General features: G+C 39.0%; 3 protein-coding genes across 4 annotated transcripts in view; 1 reads left to right on the plus strand and 2 right to left on the minus strand.

The window, feature by feature from the left end:
- LOC131979493 (vang-like protein 1) overlaps positions 1-3,352 on the plus strand; it is a 26,701-nt gene extending 23,349 nt beyond the window's left edge. Inside the window, exons 7-9 of the mRNA XM_059343491.1 lie at positions 278-428; positions 1,629-1,863; positions 2,326-3,352. Of these exons, the coding sequence (XP_059199474.1) occupies positions 278-428; positions 1,629-1,863; positions 2,326-2,586 (647 nt within the window). The 3' untranslated portion in view covers positions 2,587-3,352. The remainder of the gene's footprint in view (positions 1-277; positions 429-1,628; positions 1,864-2,325) is intronic.
- Positions 3,353-7,488: 4,136 nt separating this feature from the next.
- casq2 (calsequestrin 2) lies at positions 7,489-15,104 on the minus strand. Its single transcript, XM_059343061.1, has 11 exons — positions 14,513-15,104; positions 10,865-10,949; positions 10,652-10,752; positions 10,430-10,541; positions 9,902-9,975; positions 9,701-9,831; positions 9,556-9,601; positions 9,417-9,471; positions 8,293-8,393; positions 8,113-8,187; positions 7,489-8,025 (listed from the first exon to the last, which is right to left on the minus strand). The coding sequence occupies exons 1-11, from the start codon at positions 14,747-14,749 to the stop codon at positions 7,714-7,716; spliced, it is 1,329 nt and encodes a 442-aa protein (XP_059199044.1). The 5' UTR covers positions 14,750-15,104; the 3' UTR covers positions 7,489-7,713.
- Positions 15,105-15,989: 885 nt separating this feature from the next.
- Positions 15,990-21,571, minus strand: LOC131979241 (potassium voltage-gated channel subfamily E member 2-like). 2 transcript variants are annotated; one of them, XM_059343183.1, is made up of 3 exons: positions 21,496-21,571; positions 17,284-17,335; positions 15,990-16,666 (listed from the first exon to the last, which is right to left on the minus strand). In XM_059343183.1, the coding sequence occupies exons 2-3, from the start codon at positions 17,311-17,313 to the stop codon at positions 16,337-16,339; spliced, it is 360 nt and encodes a 119-aa protein (XP_059199166.1). In that variant the 5' UTR covers positions 17,314-17,335; positions 21,496-21,571; the 3' UTR covers positions 15,990-16,336. The 2 variants fall into 2 exon arrangements, with proteins under 2 accessions (XP_059199166.1, XP_059199165.1); XM_059343182.1 differs by lacking the exon at positions 21,496-21,571 and having other exon boundaries at positions 17,284-17,450.
- Positions 21,572-26,607: the final 5,036 nt, after the last annotated feature.

Raw genomic sequence — 26,607 nt, forward strand, 5'->3', positions numbered from 1 at the left:
TCTGGCAGGATGCCCCAGATAAGTAACAAAGATTAACACACACTCTTGTAAAGTCTATCTCAACTCTTAAAGCGGGCATAATTTTGATTCATAGTTGTGCTACACCTCCATGTGTAAGATTTGAGTTCTCCTCCCATCTGACCTTTTCTGCCCACTATTCAGATTGAGATATACAGCCCATTAATCAGAGTCAGAGGCCCTGGTGGGGTCAGATGCCACCTCCTCCTGCCTTAGCTGATATAACCAATTTGCCTCTGTCCTCTTCCTTTCGGTGCAGCCCCGGGGAACACGGCGGGAGCGCAGCCTAGTAATGGCAATCAGTCACGGGCCATGGTTACAGCTGCAGGCAAGCGCAAAGACAGCGCCCACAATGAGCTGTACTACGAAGAGGCCGACTACGAGAGAAGAGTCCGTAAACGTAGAGCAAGGTGAGCGAATGTCAGCGTGTCGGAGGGCAGCTTGATGATCTATAGACTCTTTCAGCCATGCAGCTCAGTATGTAAAAGTGATTTCTCTTCTGTCTGAATGCACGTTTTGTTTTGCCTCCTTAAAGGATGAGTGTACAATTTTTCACGTGTCAGGAAACACAAACTACTAATATTAAGTTGTTACAGAACAATAGCTTGCATCAGGGAGAAGACATAATGAAATAAAGAAGAAAGCCATTAAGTTAATATTATTGTTAAAGATACATATGACACAGACAGAGAATTGTATTTATTGTATATTTTTTATATATAATAATAATACCAGAAAAACTCATGTTTGATTTACAGGAAAATTTTCTCAAAATTCATCCAAATCGCTCATTTTACACAAACTTCCTGCAGCCACTGTGTGCTTCATTTTGGTTAAATGTACAGCAGGGTTTCCGCTATATTAATATAGATAAAATTAAAAACTAAATTATCCTTGCCGCTTCTTCAGAATAGGGGATTGTTTTTTTTCATTATTATTCTGTAGCAGTAACCACCATAGACATATACTGCGGTCAGTCAGCCTCCTCTTGTTTTCCCGATGCATGTTTTTACTAAGCGTTACGGTAAGAACGTGTTCGACCCACCTTCAAAATAAAAGCAAACACATGGAGCTTTCAAAATGTTAACAGAGTACACTACAGAATTTACAAATTTACAAGAAGACTGTCAAAATATGATGCCTTAAATAAAACATAGAAGAACCTTTATTCTCCTTCACAATAATTCATTAAAATATGTGATGATTAAGATGAAATAGTGGTATTAGAATGTGTGAGAGGCACCAAATATAGGCTTTCAGGGCAAAAAACCCCCCCTACTTTGTTCGGGTACTCCTATCATATTCTCAGAAAATCCTGTGGGAAACACTGGTTTTAAAGCTTGTTTTGCAGTCGAGTGTCGTTTTTTATACTTTCTAAATTGCTGATTGATATTAGCATGCTTACATCATCGAGGGGACAAATAACCCTTTACCCTTTACTGCTGAAAAATCCTAGAGGAAACACTGTACAGTATATCCATTTTTCTGTCCTGTTAATGTTATGAATAAAAGAGGTCTCCTAAGGGAAAAGGTTGGGAACCGCTGCTTCAGAGTGTCTCTAATGGATTAGAGAGCTGACAGGAAGCCAACTGCTGTGTGTCCTTGGTCAGGCTGGTGGTGGCTGTGGAGGAGGCCTTCACACATGTCCGGCGGATGAAGAAAGAGGACGAGCGTGCCACACCGTCTGACATCATGGATGTGCGTGAAGCAGCTCTGGCTGTGTTTCCCTCCATGGCCCGTGCACTGCAGAAGTACCTCCGCACCACCAGGAGGCAGCACTGCCACAGTATGGAGAGCATCCAGAAGCACCTGGCTTTCTGCCTCGTCAATAACATGAGCCCGAAGGTGAGTGTGGCTTGGAATAAGATCACTGAACTATTGTAGTGAGAATAATATGTGTGAATTAATACTTGTAATTCAAGCCACAGAAGTCAATGTTTGTAAAAAAATAAGCATGTATGATCGTTAAAAAAATCATACAGAGAATTATATCGAAGAAAAAGGGAAAACTCGTCTCTGGAAAAGGAAATAATCTACTCTCAAAATCGCTCATTTAACACAAACTTCTTGTATTATAGCATTCACTATTTTGGTTAATTGTACGGTTTATTTAGCGTTATTGTTATACATTGAATGTAATAAGAAATAGCCATAAATGGTCAGTTTAGTTCATTATCAAAGAGGAGGAAAAGGGTTGGGAACCACTGCTACAAACCATCCAATAGATTTAAAATTAATTTCTCTGTATGGTGCCAATAAAAACATACATTTCTTGGTAAATATCATTGGCTGTCTCTGTGTGTCCAGGCCTTCCTCGAGGCCTACTTGGCCCCTGGTCCCACCCTGCAGTACGGCCCTGAGCGCTGGATGGCTGACCAGTGGACTTTGGTCAGTGAGGCATCTGTCACCGGCGGCGTAAAGGACGGCTCAGAGTTCATACTGAAGTGTCTTGACTTTAGCTTGGCTGTGACCGTCAAGGGCATCCCTTACATCCGACTGACGGAGGAGTACATCGACCCCAAGTCCCACAAGTTTATACTGCTGCTCCAATCAGAAACCTCAGTTTAACACAGCGGACCAGTGCTGTTGATCTGGACTTACAGGACTGTTACCGACTGCATTTTTCAAAAAAATAACTTTTTGTACTGTTTTTTGTACTTACGTTTATGTAATTTCCTCACATAGAGTATCTTGGTGTGCTTGTCTTTGTCTCGGGCGACATGAAAGACGGTGAAAGACAGGAAGGAATATGCTTGGATTTCTCTGTCCTGACATTTGCAGAACACAGTTCAGGTATTCCTCTATGCACGACAGACGACCCTCACAAATTTTCTTCTTCCTGTTATTTGCATGTGCCAGTGTGTGCCTGCGTGGGGGAGTTCATGATTTAGGAGGAGTGTGTGTGTGTATGTGTGTGTGATTTAGGGTGAAAAAGTGCGTTGAGTGTAGCCTACACTCTGGATCTGTCTCGACCTGTCTCTTCTTTCTGCTTAGCGTTAACATAGGGAACAGGACATTTGATATAACCCAAACCCTTCTCACCAAAACTGCCCTTTCTCAGTCTTATCAACAATTATTTAACTGTCCTGTATTACAGATGTATGTACAGTATTTATATGTGAATATACTTTATCCTTCCAGACATTTTATATCAGAATTGTGCATTGCTTTATTGGTTTTTTTTTTACCTTGTCAAAGATTTTTTTTACTTGTCTGTCTGTATTTGTGGAACTAACGAACTGGACTGTAAATAGATTAAGACATGTTTGTAAATGTCAAGAATCACTGGAATCTCTTGGACTGAATGCCAACCACAGTACAGCAAATTATCAATGGTCTAGCCAATAGATTGTGAGCAAACACATGTGACTTATATCTGAGCAGTTAAGTGTGTGCAGTGTACACTGATCCGTTTGTGGGCTAAAAGAGAGACAGCGTCAAAGTTCATGTGACTGATGTCTTAAAACTACCACCTTTGTGCTATTTAATTGCAAAACATATGCCCCTTATTATTATCTTAATTCATCATGACGAGGGTGTATTATTACAGCATCCATCTGCAAAATGTAAATCCTAATCATGCATAACCTAAAGAAATATTAAAAGATTTACTCTCAAAACGTCTCACCAAAATGAATAATATCTTATCTCATGCTTGCAGGTGTTTAAACAAGTGTTGAAAATTATTGATTTAATGTAAATTTGCTCAACCCAGTGTCAGTATTTCTGCTGTCAGTATTTGTCTCAGTGTCACACTACTGCCACCTATCTGCAGCTACAGGAACAGGAACACTGTCTTAAGATCCATCTGCTAATTTCTATGAATATTTCTTCTGTATTTTTAAAACCCTTTGTATTTATGAGGCCTGTTATGTTGTAAATTTACATAAATGTTACTGTGGTCACAGACGGTGTGGTTTCGTTTAGGCTCTTAGAGTTTTTGATGGTTGTAAATAGTTCTTGACTACACATGTGCCTCAGTTATACATATTTACTGTAGGATGTGCTCAGCATATATGTGCAGTTTTCAAGTGTGTGTGTGTGTGTGTGTGTGTGTGTGTGTGTGTCTGTGTGTGTGCGTGGTGTGAGAGTGTGTGTGTGTGGTGTGAGTGTGTGTGTGTGTGTGTGAGAGAGAGAGAGAGAGAGAGAAAGAGGCAGGAAAAAGGGAACATAATGAAGAAAAAGAGATTGCTTTTCCCAAATGTTTTGTCCTCGTCTTTTTATATACAACAGAACATGTAAAATCACAGCAACTGTGTCAAAGTCACATTTGTAAAAAAATAAATATTTGTATTGACCTTTTCAAGGCATTTCATTGTTGTATTTGTATATAACTAAATTGTTGTTGTTTTTTGCCTAAATCATCTCCTCATGATGCCAGCCACCTATGGTAAAATTGCCTACATCCTCAGTTGATCAGATCATGTGATTTTACCCCTTTAAGATCATCACTTCTTTGACAATTTGCAACATTCATAGGGATCAGATAAGAATCCAGCAAAGAAGAGCTAGAGGGAGATTGTTTAGTTATCAGTTTAGTTTATCAGTGTTTTATTGTTGACACTAATATTGGTAACTCTTTACTCTAAGGTGTCTACATAAGAGTGACATGAGTGTGTCATGAACATTAATGACACTTTGAAGTAACATTAATGTTCATGATACTTGTCATGTCATGTTTCTGACAGGCTTGTGTGACTCTTATGAAGACACCTTCAAAATAAAGTGTTTCCATATCTTGCTCAAGTCACAAAGGGCATGTTCAAAGACTTGCCTAAGTAATTTATTTCTCTTAAGTTACAAACTTTACACACAGTGTTATTACTATGCCAATAGCCATCCTTTGTTACATCCTTTTTGAGTGAAATGTCATATGTTACACTTTTGGTGAAGTTTTTTGTGTTTCCTGCAAAACTTGAAAAAATGAGATAGTCCTGCACCTCCTGGACAGACTCCAGGACATCCTTCACATCCTTCTCCTGACACAAACTCCAGAACTTGGCAACTCCTCGAGAACCGACTGGGAAATATCTGTCACACTCCAGACACCCACACCAGGCTTGTCGGATACAATGACGCAGACTTCACAACGCTGCTGATTCCATGCGAGTCTTAATAGATTTCCTGGAGGTTGGATTCACGCTTTAATCGCTTTAATCAGTTGTGGGGTTGTCTGGGTTATGGTGGTGTCTCCTACCATGGTGTTCATACTGGCTATACTATGCTCTATTGTGATGTTGTGGGCTCTCTATTGATTAATAATAGATGTTGATGTGTTTTCTGGATCAGAATGCCATTAATCACCAAGAAAAATAAAGGTTTCAGGAATGTGTCATGGTGGTACAGTACATTTGATACATTGAGAACTTAAAGGTATCAATTTTGTAACAATATACACTCACCGGCCACTTTATTAGCTAGTAATGTGTACCTAATAAAGTGGTGGTGCGGTATTCTGCTGCTGTAGCGCGTCTGCTTCAAGGTTGGACATGCGACAGATATGCTCTTCTGCAGACCTTGGTTGTAACGAGTGGTTATTTGAGTTAGAGGTGCTTTTCTATCTTCTCTAACCAGTCTGGACATTCTCCTCTGACCTCTGGCATCAACAAGACAATTTATATCACTGGATATTTTCTCTTTTACAGGCCACTCTCTGTAAACCCTAGAGATGGTTGTGCATGACCTACTCTAGATGCCACATTCAAAGTCCCTTTAATCACCTTGTCCTCCCCATTCTGATGGTCAGTTTAAACTTCAGCAGCTCGTCTTCACCATGTCTACATGCTTAAATGCATCGAGTTTCTGCCATGTGATTGGCTGATTAGATATTTGTGTTAACGTGCAGATGCACAGGAGTACCTAATAAAGTGGCCGGTGAGTGTATATGACTTTGGGTTCATGCCTACAGAAAGTTATTATAACTGTTATATAGGAGCCGAAAATGTATTTGTATCTTTATTTAGCATAGTAAACACAAGGCAAGGCATATTGTTTGCACTTTATTTTTAATACAAAATATATATTTTTTATGATGTTATTACTAGTGTGTTTCTGAAGTTGTAACTGACTCCAGGTCTGTGTCATTAAAGTCACGACACAGCTGTAGATCAAGAAACATCCTGTCGTTCTATAAAGTGCTTTCTTTCAAAGCAGCAAAGTATAGGTGCAGGAATGTAAGAGAGGAAGAGCAACATGAGGAATTAGCATTCAAATGAGCTTTAGGGCATCAATCCAGTGGTGTAATGACAATATTATCTCCCTGTGCAGCTGCTGCTTGCCCCATTAATTCAGGTAAGAAGCAAAGCAAAGCTGATTGAGAAAGAGGAAGAAGTAGAAGTAGTGAGAGATGAAAGAAGAGATTAGTGGTTGACAACAGAGACTGTCAGCATGTGGTTTTACAATTTCAAAGCTGTAACCCCCCGGGCAGAAAATACACCATTTATAGGTAAACCAAACATTAAATCTTAAGTTGTATTACCTGAAAAGAGGCTGTAGAATAAAAGCAAAGGGAACTCCAAACACAGATTTATCACCCAGTTTGGTTTATTGGCACGCAGAGCGATGAGCCACAACATGTGTAAATGAACAGATTAAGAGTGAAAAAATTAGGTTTTGAAAGTCCTGCTCAGCTGTGTAAGAAGCACTCAGATCCTTTACTTTAATGCAGTTGGCAATATAAGAATGTAAAGATGCTCCATTACAATTAAAAGTCCTGCATTCAACATTTCATTCAAGTAAAAGTAGTGTTGCGCAGTACACAGTGCATCTCAAGGCCTCTTTCATACGATAAGATACCATACATTTTTTAACCAAGGCAGATTGATGGCCGGTTCAAAGCTGGTGCCTAATCTTGAACCAGTTCCTCGCATTTCAACTGCCAAAGAATCAGCTCTCGGCCAGGAACCTGGTTCCAGAGAGGCACCAATTCTTTGTTGGTCTCGAACCATGAACCACTTACGCCAGGGGCTAGGGGCAGGATTTTTATGACCAACAAGGCCAACTAAAACCTGTATAATTTTTATTTTATTTGTTTAATTGCAATGTGATCAATGCAGGCTAGAATTGCAAAGCCAGTAGCATTGTTATTATTATGCTTAAGGAGAGCGGAGACGTTTACAGTGACATGTATAATGACGTGGCTCTCGAGCCTGTGGAAAAGCAAACATGGTTCTGAGAAGGTTCAAAAGTTGAACCAACTGTGAACCAGCACCATCACCAGCACCGGTCCAGCAAAAGAATAAGGTTTGCATTGGTTGAAAAGGGGTATCAGATTGGTTATAGGCCTACTGCTTTGTTGTTGCAGCTACTGTTGACCTGCTATCATCTCCTAAAGGTCCCCTGTGCCTCCCATAAAAAAGATAAAAGTGGGTCTATGCTGGGCCTGTAAGGCTTGAAAGAGGAGATTAATCAGATGACAGAGACTGTCATGTAATGTGAGGTAAATATCTGGTCCAGGAACTTAAGTATGTATATCTTTTATTTGAAATTTTTAAACCCTTTTCAGGCTTATTTACATTGTCCAAAAATTACATTTTTAGATATTAAATAGATGTATTATTCGCTGGCAAATAGTCAGTACAAATGTGAGATTGTTTATTTGTGAAAGTTATTTTACTGTACAGAAGTTTGTTGGAAATCAATGTTAGACTCAACCTGTAGGAAAAGAGTCAACATTTACAAGGATTGGACTATGGATTACTCATCATCATCATCATCATCATCATCATCATCATCATCATCATCATCGTCATCATCATCATCATCATCGTCATCATCATCTTCGTCATCGTCGTTGTCATCATCATTGTCGTCATTATTGTTATTGTCATCATCGTCATCATCATCATCATCATCATCATCATCATCATCATCATCGTCGTCATCTTCATCGTCATCATCATCCTCGGTGTTGACTTTGCCAGAGAGCACATCCTCGATCCAGTCCTCCAGCTCTTGGGCGGTGGGCAGATCCTCTTCGTCGTCCATTTCCATCCACACGCTGTCGGCCTGTGCACAGACACACAGAGAGAGGTCAAATCATGTCGGGAGTAACTCCACATAACATTCATGTCAGACAGGTTGTCAGAGACTCACGTCTGTAACGTTGATGACTCCCATCTGTGGTCTGAACAGATCCACCTTGAAGGTCTTCTCCCAGTAGGGGATCAGCTGAAGGGGGTCAGCAGAAAAACAACATCACATTAGACCTGCAGCATGTGAGCTGAATATCCACCTACATGTTTTTAACTTTTTATGCTTTGTTTGACGGCTCACCAGGGGAAAGTCGTCAGGGTCAATCCAGACGATGCTGAGCTCAGGTAGGTGGGTGTTGTCTCTTGCGACCTCCTTTAGGATCTCCAAGAACTCAAAGCCATCTGGAAGCAATTTCAAACATCAGATGATCTGACTATGTGAGAGAACACAGCCTATGTACAAAATTTTTTTGAAATTTTGGGGGAAATTTGGTCACTCATATTCCTGAGAGTTAGATAGGACGGTTGACATTACTCTCACGTCTGCAAGTTACATTTAACTAGGTAGCTTAGCTTAGCATAAAGACTGGAAACAGGGAAACAGCCAGTCTGGATCTATCCAGAGTGACAAAATCTGCTAAAAACAGCACCTCTAAAGCTATCTAATCAAAATTGGATTATTGGACTAAAATTAATTGTAAAACTTACTCATGGTTCTCTATTTTTCAGCCGAGAACAGTGACCTCCTAAAGTCTTCCCCCATTTCCAGTCTTCATGCTAAGCTAAGCTAATTGATTATATAATAATCTTCTCATCTAACTCTGAGCAAGAAAGTGCACACATTTCCCCATATTTTTAACTATTGCAAAAAGATCCAAAGGTTTGTATGATTTCTCATGAAAACATTTGCAGTGTGATTCGTATGATATCCTACAAAATGTGACAGATGAGGAGCACTGTTACCATGTAGCATGGCTCATTGTTAACATGTGACATCCCAGTTGTACCCTATATCACAATATCTGTTTTAAACAGATACAATGGCTGTTCTAACCACATTGTTAATGCTTAAAAACATTTTAGTTTTGGCACTTCATCTGCTATCCTGAGGTTAAAAAAACAACAAGCTTAGGCTTAAAAAAAAACTACTTCCGGACATACTTTAACTTCCAACAACAGGACATGAACACAGTTATGCTGTTGGAAAGATATGGGCTGTGACCCTTCCACCACCAACATTTCACGCTGTCTTAATGTTTCAGCCCCAGAGGTTGCCGCTTGACAAATATCGATCAATTATCAGAACACAACAGTTAACAAGCAAGTTGCTGTAGAACTCCAGTGTCTAGATAAAATATGTTTAACACTCATGTTTATCGCCACCAAAAACAAATGGTGGTATTATAGCATATAACAGGCCCTTACCAGGGTCCTCCTCCTCTGCAAAAGCCACAATGTGGATGCCCTCGATGTCATCCTCCTGACGAGAGGAAGACAAATGTAAATGTCAAGTTACTATAAGTGTCAGGGAAAACTAAATTTAAAGTTGTTAATCATTACTCACCCAGGTCTCAAACATATCTTCTGCACGCAGTTTTCTCAGAGTTGGACTGATGGCACAGAAAACATATTGTTAAAGTATGCATTTATAAAATATTGGAAACATACATTTCTTGGAGTAGTTTAGCTGAACATTGCTCTTCGTTTACCGTCTGTGTTCAGTTATGAATTCCACCAGCTCCTCTTCAGAGTGAGGCTTGCCTGGGATTGTGACTGGCTCCTCCATAAAGGGCTCATAGAAATCCACCTCATTCATCTTCAGAGTCAGCTCCTTGGCCACCTGAAGCAGCAAAGACAGATTAGTCAAGAATAATGATGCATTTATTTATTTGTGTTTGTTTTCTACTCACAGATTTCTCAAATGTGGCAAAGAATTTGATGTAGGGCTGAAACTGCTCTGCAGCTTCTTTAAATGCATCGTAGTCTGAAGATGAAAGAAAACAGGAAATTAAACATAAAGCATACAGTGTTATTAGACTTTTTTATGCCGTAGGCAACAAGGTTTTTGATGTTACTCTTGTTTTCCTAGTCACACATCTGTTTGTTCTTTCTCTGGCTGTTGTATACATGATATTTGCACATCAGGGAGCGGAAATAGCTGAACTTTGACCTCCACTTAATGCTCCCACAGTTGGTCAGATGGGATGTAGCCGCAGCTCATCACCACGAGTAAACGGCTCTAGACTCAACATGTCAGATGGGAGCAGCTGCGTGTGCAGCAGCGATAAAAATGGATCCGTAAATCCGTGGAGATGAAGGGGTTAAAATGCACTCAGGGCATGAGCCACAGAGAGCCCATCACAGATAACAAGGGAGCTGTGATCAGACAGCAGAAAACATACATTTTACTCATGTCAGCAGCAGCCTTGCACACTCACGCTCAGAGTCCTCGCTCTTAAAGTAACCAACGAGCCGGATGTCTTCTTCCATCCTATCAAAAGCTCTCAGCTCCAGAGCATTTCCTAGCACCTCCACTGGCTCCTCTAACAGCTAGAGACACACAGACAGAGAGAAGCACTGGGGTAAGCTTGTAACTGTGGCCAGGCTGGTGTTGATTAGTGCCAGCAGCTGAGAATCTGCTCTTAAATCCGTCTACTCACGTCCAACAAGAACTCCACCAGAACGTTTGCAGAGAGCAAGCCGTCGAACTCAATCACCCGATCGGCCTTGAAAACATACACACTGCCCTCCTCCTCCAGGCCTGTGATCAAAGGAAATCACATGTCAATTTATACATTTTAAAAACTGTTTGACTTAACTAATTTTTGATTAAGTGCAAGTATCAATCAGGCAATGTGTATTTATATACTGACCCAGTTTCTTTGCCACCTTTGCATCTTTGTGGGAGTCGACCATTCCAAACCCAATGTCCTTCTCCTCCATAACCTGAGCTGCAAGCTGCAGCCAAAACAAAGAGAGCATGAAGGACTAACAGGACTGAACACATAAAATGTAAAGAAAAAAGCAGAGCATAATTCATTTTGGTTATGAGAACAAAAATGTCAGTGTTGTTGAATTATTTATTGAGCCAGCTTTTGTAAATAAATTAAATTATTAAGAGTTTGATTCCAGTATTAAGAAATAATAATAATACCAAAATTGGCAGTATGACAGGGGTGCTTAAGCTGCCCAGGGGCCATGGAGACACAGTTACATAATCACCCAGGCTACCATGATCTAAATATAACCGAAGATACAGTATATGCACTGTAATTGTTCTGGCAATTGTTCAGTGAAGTGCAGTGGGTGAATGAAGTAAGAGTCTCCTGCTACAAATGATCCTTACATAAAATGAAACAAATGCATGCTTTTTTCAATATATAGCGAAAAAATTAAAAGTATCCATTGGAGCTTTGACCACTAGCATTCTGCAGCAATGTCTTTTGCATTTGGGTACCGGTTTGTTTGTGCACAAAAATGCTCATGCACATGTAAGCCAGGATTATCAATGTGAACAAAAACGGAACTGAAAACTAAAATGAGCACTAAAAAGTACTAAATATGTCATAAACTGAAATGAAAATGAAAATGAAGTCCTTTTAGAAAAACTAAAACCCTACTGAAATGATATTGCCTTGTTAAAAAATGAACAGAACAAATTAAAAATGAATGTAAATTAATTTCAGTTTAAGCTATAATATAAGTTTCCCTCAACAATTGCTTCACATTGGACGCTAAAGTAGCACAAAGATTTAACACTATTCATGCATATTGCACCCAGTTTTAATTCAAATATTATTGCCATTCCTACAGTTCTGCAACAATGTTTTTAGTATGTAGCTTCATATTTCTGTGTCATTATTTCCTTAAAAGAAACATTATATCGGACCCTAACAAAAACTAACTAAAACTTCTGTAGAACTAAGCCTGTCTGAAAAGCTGAAACTAAATAATAAAAAGCAAACACTCTAAAGAACTAACTTTAACCAAATACCCTAATAAACCCTAATAACCTAATGTTGCCTTGGTGTGAGCGTGCAGTGTGTATTTTACTATTTTTCCCATCATCGGTTTTAAGCTATTTCACTGAGCTACAGTTGGTGGCAGTAATGTGCCAACAACCATCAAAGCACCATCAAGGGGCAGAGCCGCCTCTTTTTCTGAAGGAAGCTCAAATCTCTTGACATCTAGTAAGATGCTGCAGATATTTTATCAGTCTGTAGTGGCAAGTGTGTTGTTTTATGCTACAGTCTGCTGGGAAGGCAGCATCAGACACAGAGATGCAAGGCAGTTGGACAGACTGGTCTAAAGAGCTGGTTCTGTGGTTGGAGCCAGGTTGGACACACTGGAGGAGGTGGTGGAGAGATGCACTGTCAACATGTTCAAGACCATCTCGAAATACCCAGCAGTGGTCCTCTCTCTTCGTTGCAGGACGGAGAGATTTAAAGGATCCTTCGCTCCTACAGCCATCAGGCTGTCTCATTCTGCCAGAGTTACCAGACTAACTGAATTTCCCTTCTGGGATAAATCAAGTAATTTTGATTTGATCAATACCAGTGAAGAAGAAAATTGCGAGTCAGCAAACATGGATATAATTATTATTAATAGTATATTTCTCTGTTGATTTAAAAAAAAAAAAAAAAAAAAAAACTCCACTGGGCACCATTTAAGTTTTGTTTGTTTTCTACAAATTAACAAAAAAGGAATTAAAAAGATATTACACAGATTATGAGGCTGCAAAACCATAATTTTAGTAAATATATAAACTAGGCCTACTGTCAGCTTTAACAAGTTCATTCTTGTATGTTGTTACTGCACATGAGTGCCAGCTATAGTGAGATGACCCACCTGTGCTGTGTCAAATAAGCAAAGCTAATATCAGGACTGCACGCCTGGGTTCAGATTACCTTCAACAGGTCAGAGAGCAACTCACCCTCAGCCATGTGTAACATGAGACAGGGCACAGTGTTTCCTACTGTATGAGACTCAAACAAAGAGATTCATAATCTATCAATTAGACACCAGCTGTTTAGCTGAGCCTGAATAAAACATAACTCCAGGCTTACTTTTGGTTTGACCAACAAAACACTACAGTGGAGGAGAAGGTAGTTGTGCCCTTCACATTTATTGCTCTAAAACAAGAAAGAATACACATGGCCTATTTCTGCCAGCAGAGGAGAGCCACAGGGACAGTTAGAGTGATATATTTCTCAGGGACAGAAGCACACAATGAATAAAGGCGATATGAAGTTAACCTTTAGTGACTCCTCTGCATATCACTGGACAGTTTTGCTCTCATAGAGTACACACATATACACATTGACCTTGACAAAACTCACACATACGAACATTAAGATGGAGTTTTATAACTCACCAGTTGGTTTCCCTGATTATATGAGCACTTATGTGGAGTTATTACACTCTAAATCTTGTATATGGGTCTGGATAATTGGACTTGTAGTGCTCTCCCTCAGAGTCCTTTAGTTCTTTCCCTCGGACATCCTTCAATGTCACCAAGACTGTTTCAATTATCTCTTTGATTTTCATCCCCCAAAGTGGCTTTTTTTTTATTTTTTCCATTTTTGACTTCATCCATGCTCTTCTACCTCTGTTTGGTTGGAAGACCGGGTTCCCAATGCACCCAATTTTTCTATCATATGTTTATGTAATTCCCAAGGTGTCAGGTAAATTAATATTGATCTTCCCAACAAAATTGGCCAATTGGCGGCCATTTTTGCAGCCATCTTAGATTTCAAATGAACACTTCAGCATATAAATCTGCATGACGAATTGAGTGAGAGAAATATTGTCATGATTTTCCCGAAATCTGGGATACTAAAACTAAAAATTGTGCGGTATTTACGATAAAAATCTGGCAAAATATCTGTCTACATACAGTCTGGTAAAATCATCCTGTCACAAGCTTAACATTTTTATTGGCTCTGTGTGATAGCCTTTCTCCTGTTTCAAACATCATATATTTCTTCAATCCAGTTGAAAGAACTGCAAAAACATCTCTGCCTGTGCATTCTCCTGTACATTTTTATTGGTTATTATTGCATCTATTTCAGCAATAATTGGAGTTATGGTTGCTTTTTCTGGACTAACACTAGTGCTAAGCGTTGGTTCCTGCAGGCGCCGCCATTACTGCAGCCTGTATTTTACGTCATCATCTACAACGTAATTCCTGATTGGCCAGTTGTTAACTCTGGTGCTGTACCTGATTGGCCCAAGTATATCTTAATGTCTTGAGGTGGAAAGACCAGACTATAATGTAGAGCCAATAGAAATGTTGAGGTCACGTGATAGGATGGTTTTACCTGGCTAGTCTACATATGCACCAAACTATACAATCCAAGCAAACTCTGGAATCAACTAAAACTGACAAATAAGAAAATGTTCTTATCTTGCATGACAGAGAAGCTATAGAAGCGTTAAGTAGTTTTTTTATATACGCCTGTTCCTTTAATTTGGCCCTCCACCTCTTCTCTGCCTCCTTTTTCTTCTTCATAATACTTTACCTCCAGCACCAACTCAGTCATCTGGTGTCGTTTTTGCAGCTCCTTGCTGTCTGGTATGGGCCCATGATAGAACAGACATACCATGTTGTGCTGCTTCAAGGCTTTCTTGTAATTCTTGTCATTGATGTCTAGGACACGGTCTTTCCCGTCATACTGTGGAAACTCCAGGCCCTTCTCAGCCGGGGCCAGAGGCACCAGGCTCAGGAGAGGGAGCAGGAACAAGCACAGGGATAACATGGTCCGGAGCTACCACACACCCCCACAAGTGTTTGGTTTTAGTCTCACAGTAAAAGTGCACAGACAGAAAGGTCACCTTAGCCCGGTAGAGGGATAGGGGAATGATGCATAAAGTTTTCGAAGAAAAAGTTGGTCCGTCAGTGGCAGTTGTCAAGCATCCCAAACTGTGCAGAGAAATCCAACTCCTACAAGCATCTTCAGGACCGACCAACTGTTTCTCCCCCCTGCGATCACTCCTTCACAGCTTCTCCCTGCAGACACAAAGGCGAGAGAGGAGTACTGTCCGGCCTGTGAGGTACTGTGGGGGGGTGGATACCATACATAGCAGCGCTTCTCTCTCACTACTCGTGCAGGACAGGCCCATTTTTAGGAGACCAGTTGTTTGAAAGCTAAAAATAAAGTGAGAAAGAGAGAGAGAGAGAGAGAGAGAGAGAGAGAGAGAGAGAGAGCACAGAGGGGTTTAACAGAGTACAGTCCTCGTTTCCTGTGATGTCTTTTTGAGGGAGTTGGTGATGTGGGAGGAGAGAGTTAAGCCCCGGAGATTTGGGACGGGGGGGCTCAGTTATTTTAAGGTGTTTAAGTCTGAGGACCAAAAACACAGTGGATGTTTGGTTTGGTGCTTGAGTAGAAAATGGTGGTGTATTTTAAGTGACAGCTTATGAGACAATCTGCCAACAGGTGTGCAAAGGGCACCTCGAATAGTCTGTGTGCACTGGGTGCTCTGCAGATGTGGTGTCACAAGTTCAGCATGTGCAACGTGCTATCTGACCATGAACTGCGTATATTCTCGTATTTATTTAACAGCAATTTGCTTGGATTTAGTTTGAATTGCCAGAATTAAAAATGCCCTATTATTTCATCAACAATTGTACCCATTTTGCTCTTCCCCAACCTACACATTGACTCAAAGATCTTACACTCAATAATATAGATTTAAATTTCACATTCACCATTATTACTCTATTGACAAAGCAGCTGCACCTCTATTTTTGGCTCCCTCTTGAGTCTTCCTCCTCGCCACTGTCAAGTACAATAGTTCCCTCGCTGCTTGGAAGTGAAGGAGCCTCTTCTGCCCTCTGCAGGTAGAAACCAAGTATGACCTCCTGAACTATGAGTGTTCTGTAACTGCATCTTTCAAAGTTTGACTTCTTAAAATGGACATGCCCAACAGCAAAAAAAAACTTTTTTCAACCAAAGCTAGTGATAAAAGAACTGTAAAGACAACATGCATGTATGATGCTTCATTTGAGTAAGTATATTTATTGTCAGTAGCCCTTTTCACAGCAGACATGTTGATTTGTCATAGCAGGAAAATCACAGGTGTGTTTTTTAAGTGTCCTAGAAAGTCATGACAGTACCTAGTGAAAAAAACAAACAATAATCAATTCAAATGAACATATTTTGAAGATAGCAGACAGCGTGTTGATGGTGACAAATATCCATATTCATTTTATTCTATTTTTCTGAAAACAAATGTGTCAAGAATGGGCATAATTCACTGAAAAAGAAAACATTTTGAGAAAATCTGTTTGTTATGTTGCTATTGATGATAATGATGCTCTGCTGTGTTGAGTGTCTTTGTTTGCATTATCGAGCTGCAAAGTTGCTGATAACATCACCATTGCCCTGCGCAGTCCACTCCTCCTTGATGTATTGGTGGTAGGGGTCATTAGAGTGCTCTCTCCTCTTGGATTTGACTGTGCTCACCAGCATTGCCACAAGAATGAATGCAAACATGCCAATCATTACCGCCAGATACCAGATGACATTGCTGAAGTTTTCTTCAGCCAGAGTCTTGTCCAAAGCGTTGGCTGCAGCTGTGTTGTTACGCCTCCAGTTGTCCAGATAATGACCCAGCGCACTGGTCAGGGACCCCTCCAGGTGAAGGGTCAGGTTGGACCAATCAGATGCACTCATCTAGTTTGGGGGGAGAAACAAAATATTTTCTGATTTTCTGCTATTTCCAGAAAATCTAAGAAAAATTCAGTAGTAAAATAGAGTGTGTTCTATCCAAATTCAGAACTTAGACCTGTGTAAACTTAATTTAAGCAAAAGATATGAAAAAGCAGATTCAAACAGACTGTTCATCCCTAAGTCAAAACATAAAAATATTTTCCTATTACCTGAAATTTTATTTAGCAATGTAGATTGTTTTAGCGTGAGATATCAGCTGTTCTCTCAAAAAAAAGTAATGAAACTGTAAAGGAAATCAATGACAACTTCTACAAAGTTGAATCATAAGGCCAATATGGAATATCAGCGCTGGTCTGGAAATCAACATGATGATATATTCCTATACTTCTTTATAGCAGCATGCAACAAGTAACAGAGACCTCAAAATAAATAAAATAAGCCAAATCACCAGTGCCTAACTGATTTTGTCCACTCACTTCCCCTCAATAAAGCACATTTCTTTAACCAAGCATCTAAACAACAACAAGAGAAACAGGTTCAGCAGCTTAAAAATTACATTATTATTTCACAAAACAGAACTAAAGAATAGGTTATATTTTTTCCAGCTTCGCTGTACTGACCGTCTGCAAGGTTTTCAAAGGCTGCGTCATGAAGACTGGTCAACTGAGAAACCTTGGAGTGAAACAGAACAATAATAAAGAGGCACTGACAGAAAGCACAGCCGGTTACAGTAAGAAGTCAAAGTCATTTGCTCATAGGAACACAGTGAACCACTGCTCATTCTTTGTTTACTTTTTTAATCTTTTCTGCTTGGCCGAAAAGTGCGTTTGGAGTTTTTGTGTGTGGGTGAGAGGAAACGATAATGGGGAATGACCTTGAAAATGTTATTCATACAAAATGCTGATCTTTCCTCCAGCTGATAAAGAAAGGGGAGTGCTGGAAGTCATTATAACCTACAAAACACACATAAGCAGCAGTAATATTTTGTGCATTAATATCTTGCAACAAATACAAAGCAGAATATTGAATAATTAATCCTGACTATAGCTTGAGAGATGCTGGTTAATGTTTAGTCACTTGCAATTCCTTATCTGCCCACAGGAGGGAGCACGCTGCAAGAGGAAGTTGATTGCCAGTCAATAGTACTTTTACTGAAGCTCTCCATAGGTGGCAGCAAAATGCAACACATTTCACATTCATGCTCACATGCACTGATATATGTTTCGTGTAAATACGGTAATGATACTTATAAAATACACTTTTTTTTATCTGTTATTTGGTTACATAAGGGATTGAAATGGAGTCTTTATTTGAGGCTGAATGAGGTGTCAGTGTCAGTCACAAAGAGGCAGCCTGAAGTTATTAGACATCCATTGTCCTGCTCAAGGACACTTCAGCATGGTATCTGTTTGCTGACAAAAATGCATGAAACCGGATCCTTTATTTGGAGGGATGGCATTTCTCCCCCTCAGAGCAACACTGCAGACAACTCCCTCTACCTCTGATAACTTCTGGATCATTTATATTTTTTCTGTGCAATGCCTGCAGGGGGAAGTTATACTGACTTCCTGCTCTTTAAAGTCAAACAAGAGAATACTGGAGCATTATGTACAGAGAAACAGATGCACAAACAGCACATGCATAAGAAAAGGAGTTGAAAATGAGCTAGTAACTTTAACAGCAAGACCCTAATCTAATGTGTAACATGTACACTTTTCTACTATTCTATGCAGAAAGAAAAGTTTTAGAAAATGAAAAAAAGCTTATGTCATCTATATTGGAAATTCAGGGCTTAACTGAATTGCAAAACCTACAAGGTGTTTTGTGGAAATAAACATTTGCATGTACAAATGTGCTTAACTTAGATGTCGTATAATCAAATATTCAAATTGTATCCAAATCTCCACATTCTCCCTAGATATTTCATTCTGTTTCTATTATTATCTGCTTAGTTTTCAGCATGTCATGTCATTTAATGTTTCACAACTCAGTGTTTCTTTTTTTTGTAAATCAGTTCAGTGCTGGCTCAGAGTCATGGAAGAACATTACAACACAATGTGTGTTGAAATGAACTGACACCAGGGGATCTGAACAGGGGATCTGATGCTTTTCACAATGAAAGAAAGCAATGTTGTGTTAATGTTCATGTTACTGTTATTGCATACTGTTCAAATATTTGGAACAATTATATTTTTGCTGCTTTTGCAACATTATTCTTGAAATGTCCATGCCAGTAAAGTCCCTTTGAATTGAAAATGAAAATTGGATAGATATGCTGCATCAATAAACAGCTTTATCTACCCACATTATGTATGAAGTTAAATTACTAAGAACTGCAGCAGAAGAAAGTAAAAATACCTTAATATATTCATTTGATGCAACATGTTTGCATGTTAAGGGTAAAAGTCATCTAGCTTCAAATAATTATTTTGTTAGCCTGGGTATACCCAGACTGCCTTGCGCGCTCGAATTTGATTTCGAACCTCCAGGCAGTCTGGAAACGAGGCGATTATCGTAGCCCTGTTTTAGGGATCCAATCACAGAGCGGGGAGGGACGGTGAGACGATGACGCGTACTACTCGGCACTTGGAAGCTTTCCGGATCCAACATGGCTGCTGCGGACGCGAAACTCTCTTTAGCTGTAGATGGTGTTTTAAATAGTTTAGAGCGAAAGTTGAAAGGTGAAAGGTCTCTCGGCAGCTCCGCTGTCCCCCGGCTCATAGCGAGATCACCGGTAGCGGGGCTATTAGCGCCGCACGGGCGGTTTCTGCGGCTCGTTGCGCCGAGCCGGTGAGACCGCCGGTCACCGCCGGTGATCTCGCTCCGAATCGGGGGACAGCGGAGCCCCCAGAGACCCGCAGCAGCTTGTTTATTGCCCATAAAATCAGTGGATGTGTGTGGCTGAATGACATGAGGGGGAATAAGGCGTGAAAATAAATAATCTTGCAGAAAGCGAGAACTGGAGAAGCAAAGCAGCAGCAACACTCTCTCACAGACACACACACAACAAACATCCATCTCTGTTGCTCTACTACGTCATCTGGTATAACTGATCTGATTGGCTAAGAGCTACCTACAGACGCTTTGATAGACATTCTAAGCGTCCAATAAACGGCTCCGGAGGATCGTAAACCACACCTCCTCTATGGAGAAATACATTGAAGGTGTCCAGACCTAATCTCCAATGAGATTTGGTCTGGTGTTAGCCAGGCTATTATTTTGTACCAATTTTCCAAACTTTCTTTCAAGGCAACCCTCAAAGTCCCTTTTGGTCAGTAAATGATCAAATGGTCAAAGTGCTTTTAACATGCATTCTTTCTAATGGCCATCAGGGGTGACTCTATTGTTGCAAAAATAAGCTAAATTGTCTGATTCATGTTAGGAAGCACAGCTAAGGTAAGCACATCCAAAACAATAAACAAAACAATCTAATTATATTCAACTTCTAACCTAATTTAACGAAATTAAAACAAAACTAGGACTGCAAGCAGTACTGAATGGGCCCTCGCAGTACATGCGTGTCGGGGCATGCTGCCGTCGGGGTGTCTGCGTTACAGGGGCCAGTCTATACCACCCCTATGAATTTCATTGCCTTAAGTGTTAAAGTGTGGCCACGGTACCAAATATGAAATTAGACTGCCACCACAGTGTCACCTAGGGGCCGATCAATAAAACCTTAAAGGGTTATCCTCAGGAGGGCATTGACAATAATTGTACCAAGTTTTGTATAATAATGCACAAACTATCCCTTTAATCCTCATACAGTTTCTGAAGGAGGACTCTTAACTGATATGTATAAGTTAGAAGAGGCAGGTAGCAATGGTGGAAAGTAACTATGTACATTTACTCAAGTACTGGACAAATTTGAGGTACTTTCATGTACATTTTATGTAACTTTATACTTCTACTCCACTACATTTTGAGGCAAATATTGTACTTTTTACTCCTGTACATTTAGCTGACAGCTTTAATTACTTTTCAGGTCAAGATTTAAAATGACAAACATGATATATTTAAAATTATTACCCATTTTTATAAATTAAACCACTTAAAAGTTTATTAGGTAGTTAAAATGAGCGGAGTGGTATTAGTGTGGTATTAGTACTTTTACTGAAGTAAAGGATCTGAATACTTCTTCCACCACTGTCCTTTTTACTTCTTTACTTTTTTATTTATAATTTTATTTTTTATTTTTTAATAAAAATTAAAAAATTAAAAAAATTAAAAAATAAAAAATCATGTGCATTGCGGAAAAAAAATCAAAAAGTAAAATTAAATAAAATTTAAAATTTAAAAATAAAAAATAAAAAAAATACATTAAAAAAATTTAATTTACTCAGCCTTAATGGTAAGCGCTCTACCAGTGTGAGCCACCGGGACGCCCTATCAAAGTTCTTTTTACAACTTTTTGTCATGAGGGTCCATAGATGCTGTGTGCAAAGTTTGGTGCAAAACGATGAAATAAAGAATCATTCGAAATACAATAGGGACCTCGCAGGTCGTTGCCTTCTTCAAATAAAAGGGGAGCTTACCTCCCTCCCTATAACATAAATAGGAGGTTTGTTATCAAAAGAAAAGGCTTTTATCATCAATATACAAGAATGTTGCATTAAATGCATATCTTCACTGTTATGTTACCCACTGTTCTGTTTAGCTTGCATTGTCAGCAAAACAAAAGCTGTATTTGCAGGTGATTGGATTGAATAGTTTTTATTGTCTGTCAAATGAACAAGAAATTAAAGAAACTTTCACCCCAACAGTTGATTAATTCAAAGTACGTAGAACACAAAGTACAGCTACCTGAGAAGTAACAGGTTCAGGACTGAACTTACCAAAGGCTATCTGACGTCATCATCAAGTCTTGTTGGATTAAACAGAGACGGATCAGAACCGCAACGGAAACCTCCAGGCAGGACTGACATATGCAAAAGAGAGAGGGCAGTGCCACAGGAGCCAATGAACCATAAACCCCCTGATAGGCTTGAATGTTACATAATCTCTGAAATGCAGATTCACATTTATGCTCACTTAACCGCAAATCTTACTTTTCATCGTCATTATGTCATTAATAAAGCGCTGTGTTGACTCACAGGAGTCATACAGGAACACAAGTGATTATATAAAAGAGTCAAAATAAAAATGTGTCATCTGGTTTCATAACATGAATTGGTTTTGGTGCATTCAGGGATGTAAATTTGAATTTTAAATAACTAATGTTATGAAATGATATAGGTAGCTTGGCACATCTATGAGGCTACATTCAAGTCTCCAAGAAATGTAAGTAATTTGTTTAAAAACCTAACTCTGTACCTAGTTTTGGCACAATTGAAAGATAAAGTTTTAAGTAAATCTTGAATAAGACTGGTCCAAGGATAGATCCCTGGGAACTCCCTTAGAAATAAGGAAGAAAAGAGAAAACTTAAAGATGACACTAATACACATTTTTTGGGGAAATGCCGTGTCTCTTTGACATTGAATTATGACAGTGCTTCTCCCAGGAACATGAAACCTGGTAAAAAAAAAAAAAAGAGTCTGTAGGGGTTATATAAGAAAACTGGATTGATCGAGATGCACACATTTAGTCTTGAATATTTTTCAAATATGTTACCTATTTTCTTGAGTGAGTTTATAGTCCCATGTTATCAGACCATGGCCAGAATGGTTTTTCTCCCTTACACGCTATGACTTGCAAGAATGAGACCTGTTTATACAGCTTGCTTCATTAATTATAAACTAAACTGTTATTTTATGCATCATATCACAAAGTCACTCTCTATCATCAACTCACAGTTGAAGGCCGTGCTGTTAGTTTGTCATGAATCACGGATGTTGTTTTCATCGGCCAGTTTGACCCAGACGAGAAAAGACCCCATCAATGTAAGCTTCATTGGTTCTCATTCATTACGACACAGCCCTAGACACTATTCTTTTCGCTGTTATTACTAAGGGTGGTAAATATTTCCTTTTGCCATTGAAGCTCTATTCCATGGATTAATGCCAGAATACCAGGCATGCCGCCATAGTTTAGTCAAGGCTGTGCATGGGGAATGACTGGAATGTATTGACTATGTGTTAGCGGTATATTTGGAAGGACACTCGACATTCTCTACACGGCTGCTTCCGCTGTCATCCAAAAAACAAGATTTGACGGGAACATTACTTTCGATATGAGTATATATCGCATATTGTAAATAAAGAAAAGCAAAATTACATTGATTGTGAATCTGATCTGTTAAATGCATTTTGCAACAACTTGCTAATAATACCAATAAAAATCTGTCATTTTCTGTCACAATATTTTCTTAATAACTATAACTTCATTGTTTAAGTGCAATGATAACCAAGATCATTTATACATAATAGGATAATAAAACACTACATTTTATATATATTCATGTATCAATACACACGATCGCCCATACATTTGGAAAAATAAATGTTAATATGTTTACCTCTTTCCATGAAATGATTGTGGCAATGTGATTGTGTTTGAAAACAAAAAAAATATTCCAACTTTATGGGCGACATATATTTGCTTATTGCTCTAATGATTTCCCTTGATGTGCTGAGATCCTGGAAGCACTTGAGAACATCCTCTGCAGTTTCTCTCCAGCCAGGCCAGAGATTAGCAGCCATGTATAACTTTAACCTTACATTTTATTTTAAAACAAGCCTTGCAGTTGTCTGTACTGACTACTATTAATTCTCATGGGTTTATTGCTTTTACTTTAACATATATGCACTCAGGATTCCCTCCTAAGGAGTACTGATAATGAGTGGATTATACTGGTGTGAGAGGAGAAATTTGCATTGCTTTGTGAGGGAGGTCAGCAGGCCTAACACACAATTTGCCACCCCTGAACTGCCTAACTGCCACTTACCCTGTCGAAGCAGCTGGATACATGAATGGAACTGCTCCATTGTCAGACACATATAGAATTGAAGGCGTTCTGACGCACATGCCTTGTAAACCAAGTCGGCGAAGCTGCCTCCCCATCTTAACAAGATGCAATGTGCACACCCCTGGGAGCAGCTGCTGGACCAGATATAGTGCATTACCACTGTAACCTGCAAGCATGACACAGATATAAAAGTGAAAGCACAAACAATAACAAAATACAGTTTAAATCAAGAAATGATAACTATAAGAAAACATAACATGGATGGTTTCTTTGGAATTATGCTCTAAATACGGGTATAAATATTATAATAAACCATAGTGGTATGGGACTATGTATACAAAAGAAGACTTTTCCATGTGGATATATTGACTATTAATTAAGAGAATTCCTACCTTTTACTATTACTTACTATATTGTGATGTACAGTACTGTGCAAAAGTCTTAGGCAGGTGTGGAAGAATTGATTGCTGGTTTAAAGGCAAAATGTTGATTTGATTTAGATTTTTCTTCTGTTCACTCACTTTGCATTTTGTTGATTAATTCTTGTTGTTGTTTTGTTGTTTTTGTTTAAAAAAAATAAACTATTCGCATTTCCTGTTTTTGAAAGCATATTTTGCAGCGTTTTTTCACACCTTCCTAAAACATTTGCACAGTACTGTATATCGTAATGAAGATATGATATTATCTGGATCAGGATAAAAGATTTTTGCCATATCACCGAGCTCCTGCCATGATGTTTGCTTGGATTTTTGCAGGCTCGGGCAACCGAACCTACAAGATTTTCATGTCCTGAGTTGAACCTCTCAGTCCCACCAGGACTGACAGACCTTAACCTCCATTCTCCTATATCCTGAACTATTTCTGAACTATGTGAGTAATATAACTTGTTGGAAGCAGCACACAACATGTCAGGAAGTGCTGCATTAGAGGATCATGTTCTAGCATGAAAGAACTTTGTTTTACATTCCCTGCCAAAAGATTACATCCCTAAAATATTCCAGTAATAGTAAGACATAATATAGAGAGAAGGCTGAGTCACCGCTATTACTGACACAGGTCACCGATAGGATGTAAGTAGGTTATGTAAAGGTTCTGGTGTTTCAGTGGGGAAAATCCTACTTAGTATGCCTTCAGGTAGACAAATGGCATCTTATTCTCTACAGAATTCATCTGACACTGATATCTTTTTGTTTATTCTGAGGTATGTAACCTTTGACTCATTAGTAATATGATATATACGGTTATTGGTCTTCATATTTGCATCTAATTTGCAAGCCTGTATAAAAAACAACTGTACTATAATTTATATACTATATTTGATGCATGTTTCACATAGCTATTAACAGATTGTTATGCATACAGTAAGATTAATCCCATTTTATAATATTGATATTTCGATGCTGTGAGGCCATGCGGAGCATTTGTTTCAGGCCATTGTTTGTGTTTTCACTCTCCAAAACAGACAATGAACAAAGCATGGCCTGGATGCCGGTACTTTTCCACAAGGACAATATCATTACTTTCCTCGAGGAGAGAGAGAGAGTTTATGAGTGGGGTGGGAGATAGTGGAGGAGTATGCAAAGTGTGTAGGAGATGCAGCATGATAAGTGACAAAGAAAATTTCTAACTATATTGAATTACAGTGTTGTCAAACTCTGATGTAAAATAACACTAACACAAAGAGAGCTGAAGTTCTGGCCTGCAGCTTTAATTCAATCAGAGAGGTATCCACCTGCACAATTTAAAAAATAATATTTTAACAGTTGTCGGATTAAGTTTTCAGCTCACTTACTAAGTTAAAGTGGTTTGACATTTTTGCTGAAATATCTTAACAGCTATTTTATTTAATTGATTGAATTTTGTACAAGTGGAGTGACCTTACATATACATATGGTTTTTTATGGGGTTTTTTTATGTTATGTTATGTTATGTTATGTTATGTTATGTTATGTTATGTTATGTTATGTTATGTTATGTTATGTTGTGTTGTGTTGTGTTGTGTTATGTTGTGTTGTGTTGTGTTGTGTTGTGTTGATTAGTTGGATGTGATTCAAGACAAATTTACATGTGGTCAAACAGTAAAGTTTTATTTTAGCTTATCTAATCTTAAGCGCCCTTCGTGATCACCTGACTTTTTCTCTAGCAACAACAACAACAGGTCAAAGTTTTCACTACAGCATTATATGGATGTAGTGGCACTGTTCAAACATTCACGTTACCCAGAAGATGAATCGTAATGACTTTTATGATCCTTGACCTTCACCCAGGCACCACCAGCTGGTTCATATTTGTGGTTTATTGGATGCATTGTTGTGAAAGTTAGTGCAGGCAGTCACGTTTCCCTCATAACTAATTGTTATTAATGATGCCCAGACTTTGCCTACAACCCCATCATTAAGTCAAAATGATCATTTGTGCAATACTAAATAATAATAAGCAGAAGTAGAAATTCCTGTTGGCCAATATAATGTAATGATGAGAACTGTACTTTGAACTAAAGCGCAGGCTGTACATTTATCAAAGTCAATATCATTATACACAAACACAGAAAAAGGCTCCAATTCTTCCTCCTTTCCTGTTTTGTCTGACTGACTGATAAAAGTTAGACTTTGGAGGACGAGCCTCGATAAGTGTTGCTTCACCAGTAGTGCTGTTTTGCTATGTGTCACGTTAACACATTAAGTTCATATACTCTTCAATGATCAGATCATTAACCAAAAATAATTTGTTAGCCAATGATCTGAATTAAAAGGACAATATTTCTTGGATTTCGGGTTGAACATAGTTACATTTTGTTCAGAATCAGTAAATGATACTGTTTTGACAATGACAGTTCAGGTGGTGCATTGATGCTGTCTTATTTGATTTCTTGCTGGATTTACCTCTGCATCAGAAGATGTTAGACCCGGTCCTGGCTGGAGTTGATGCTTTCAGTCTAGTGTTGTGCCAGCAGGAAGTGTCATTCGAGAAGGCTGGTTTGGGTTCTGCAGCTAATCCAGTGGTGTTTTGGGAGCATGTCAGCCAGGTCCATGACAGGATGCT

This window comes from Centropristis striata, chromosome 10 (genome assembly GCF_030273125.1).
Source record: "Centropristis striata isolate RG_2023a ecotype Rhode Island chromosome 10, C.striata_1.0, whole genome shotgun sequence".
In the NCBI taxonomy this organism is placed as follows: domain Eukaryota; kingdom Metazoa; phylum Chordata; class Actinopteri; order Perciformes; family Serranidae; genus Centropristis; species Centropristis striata.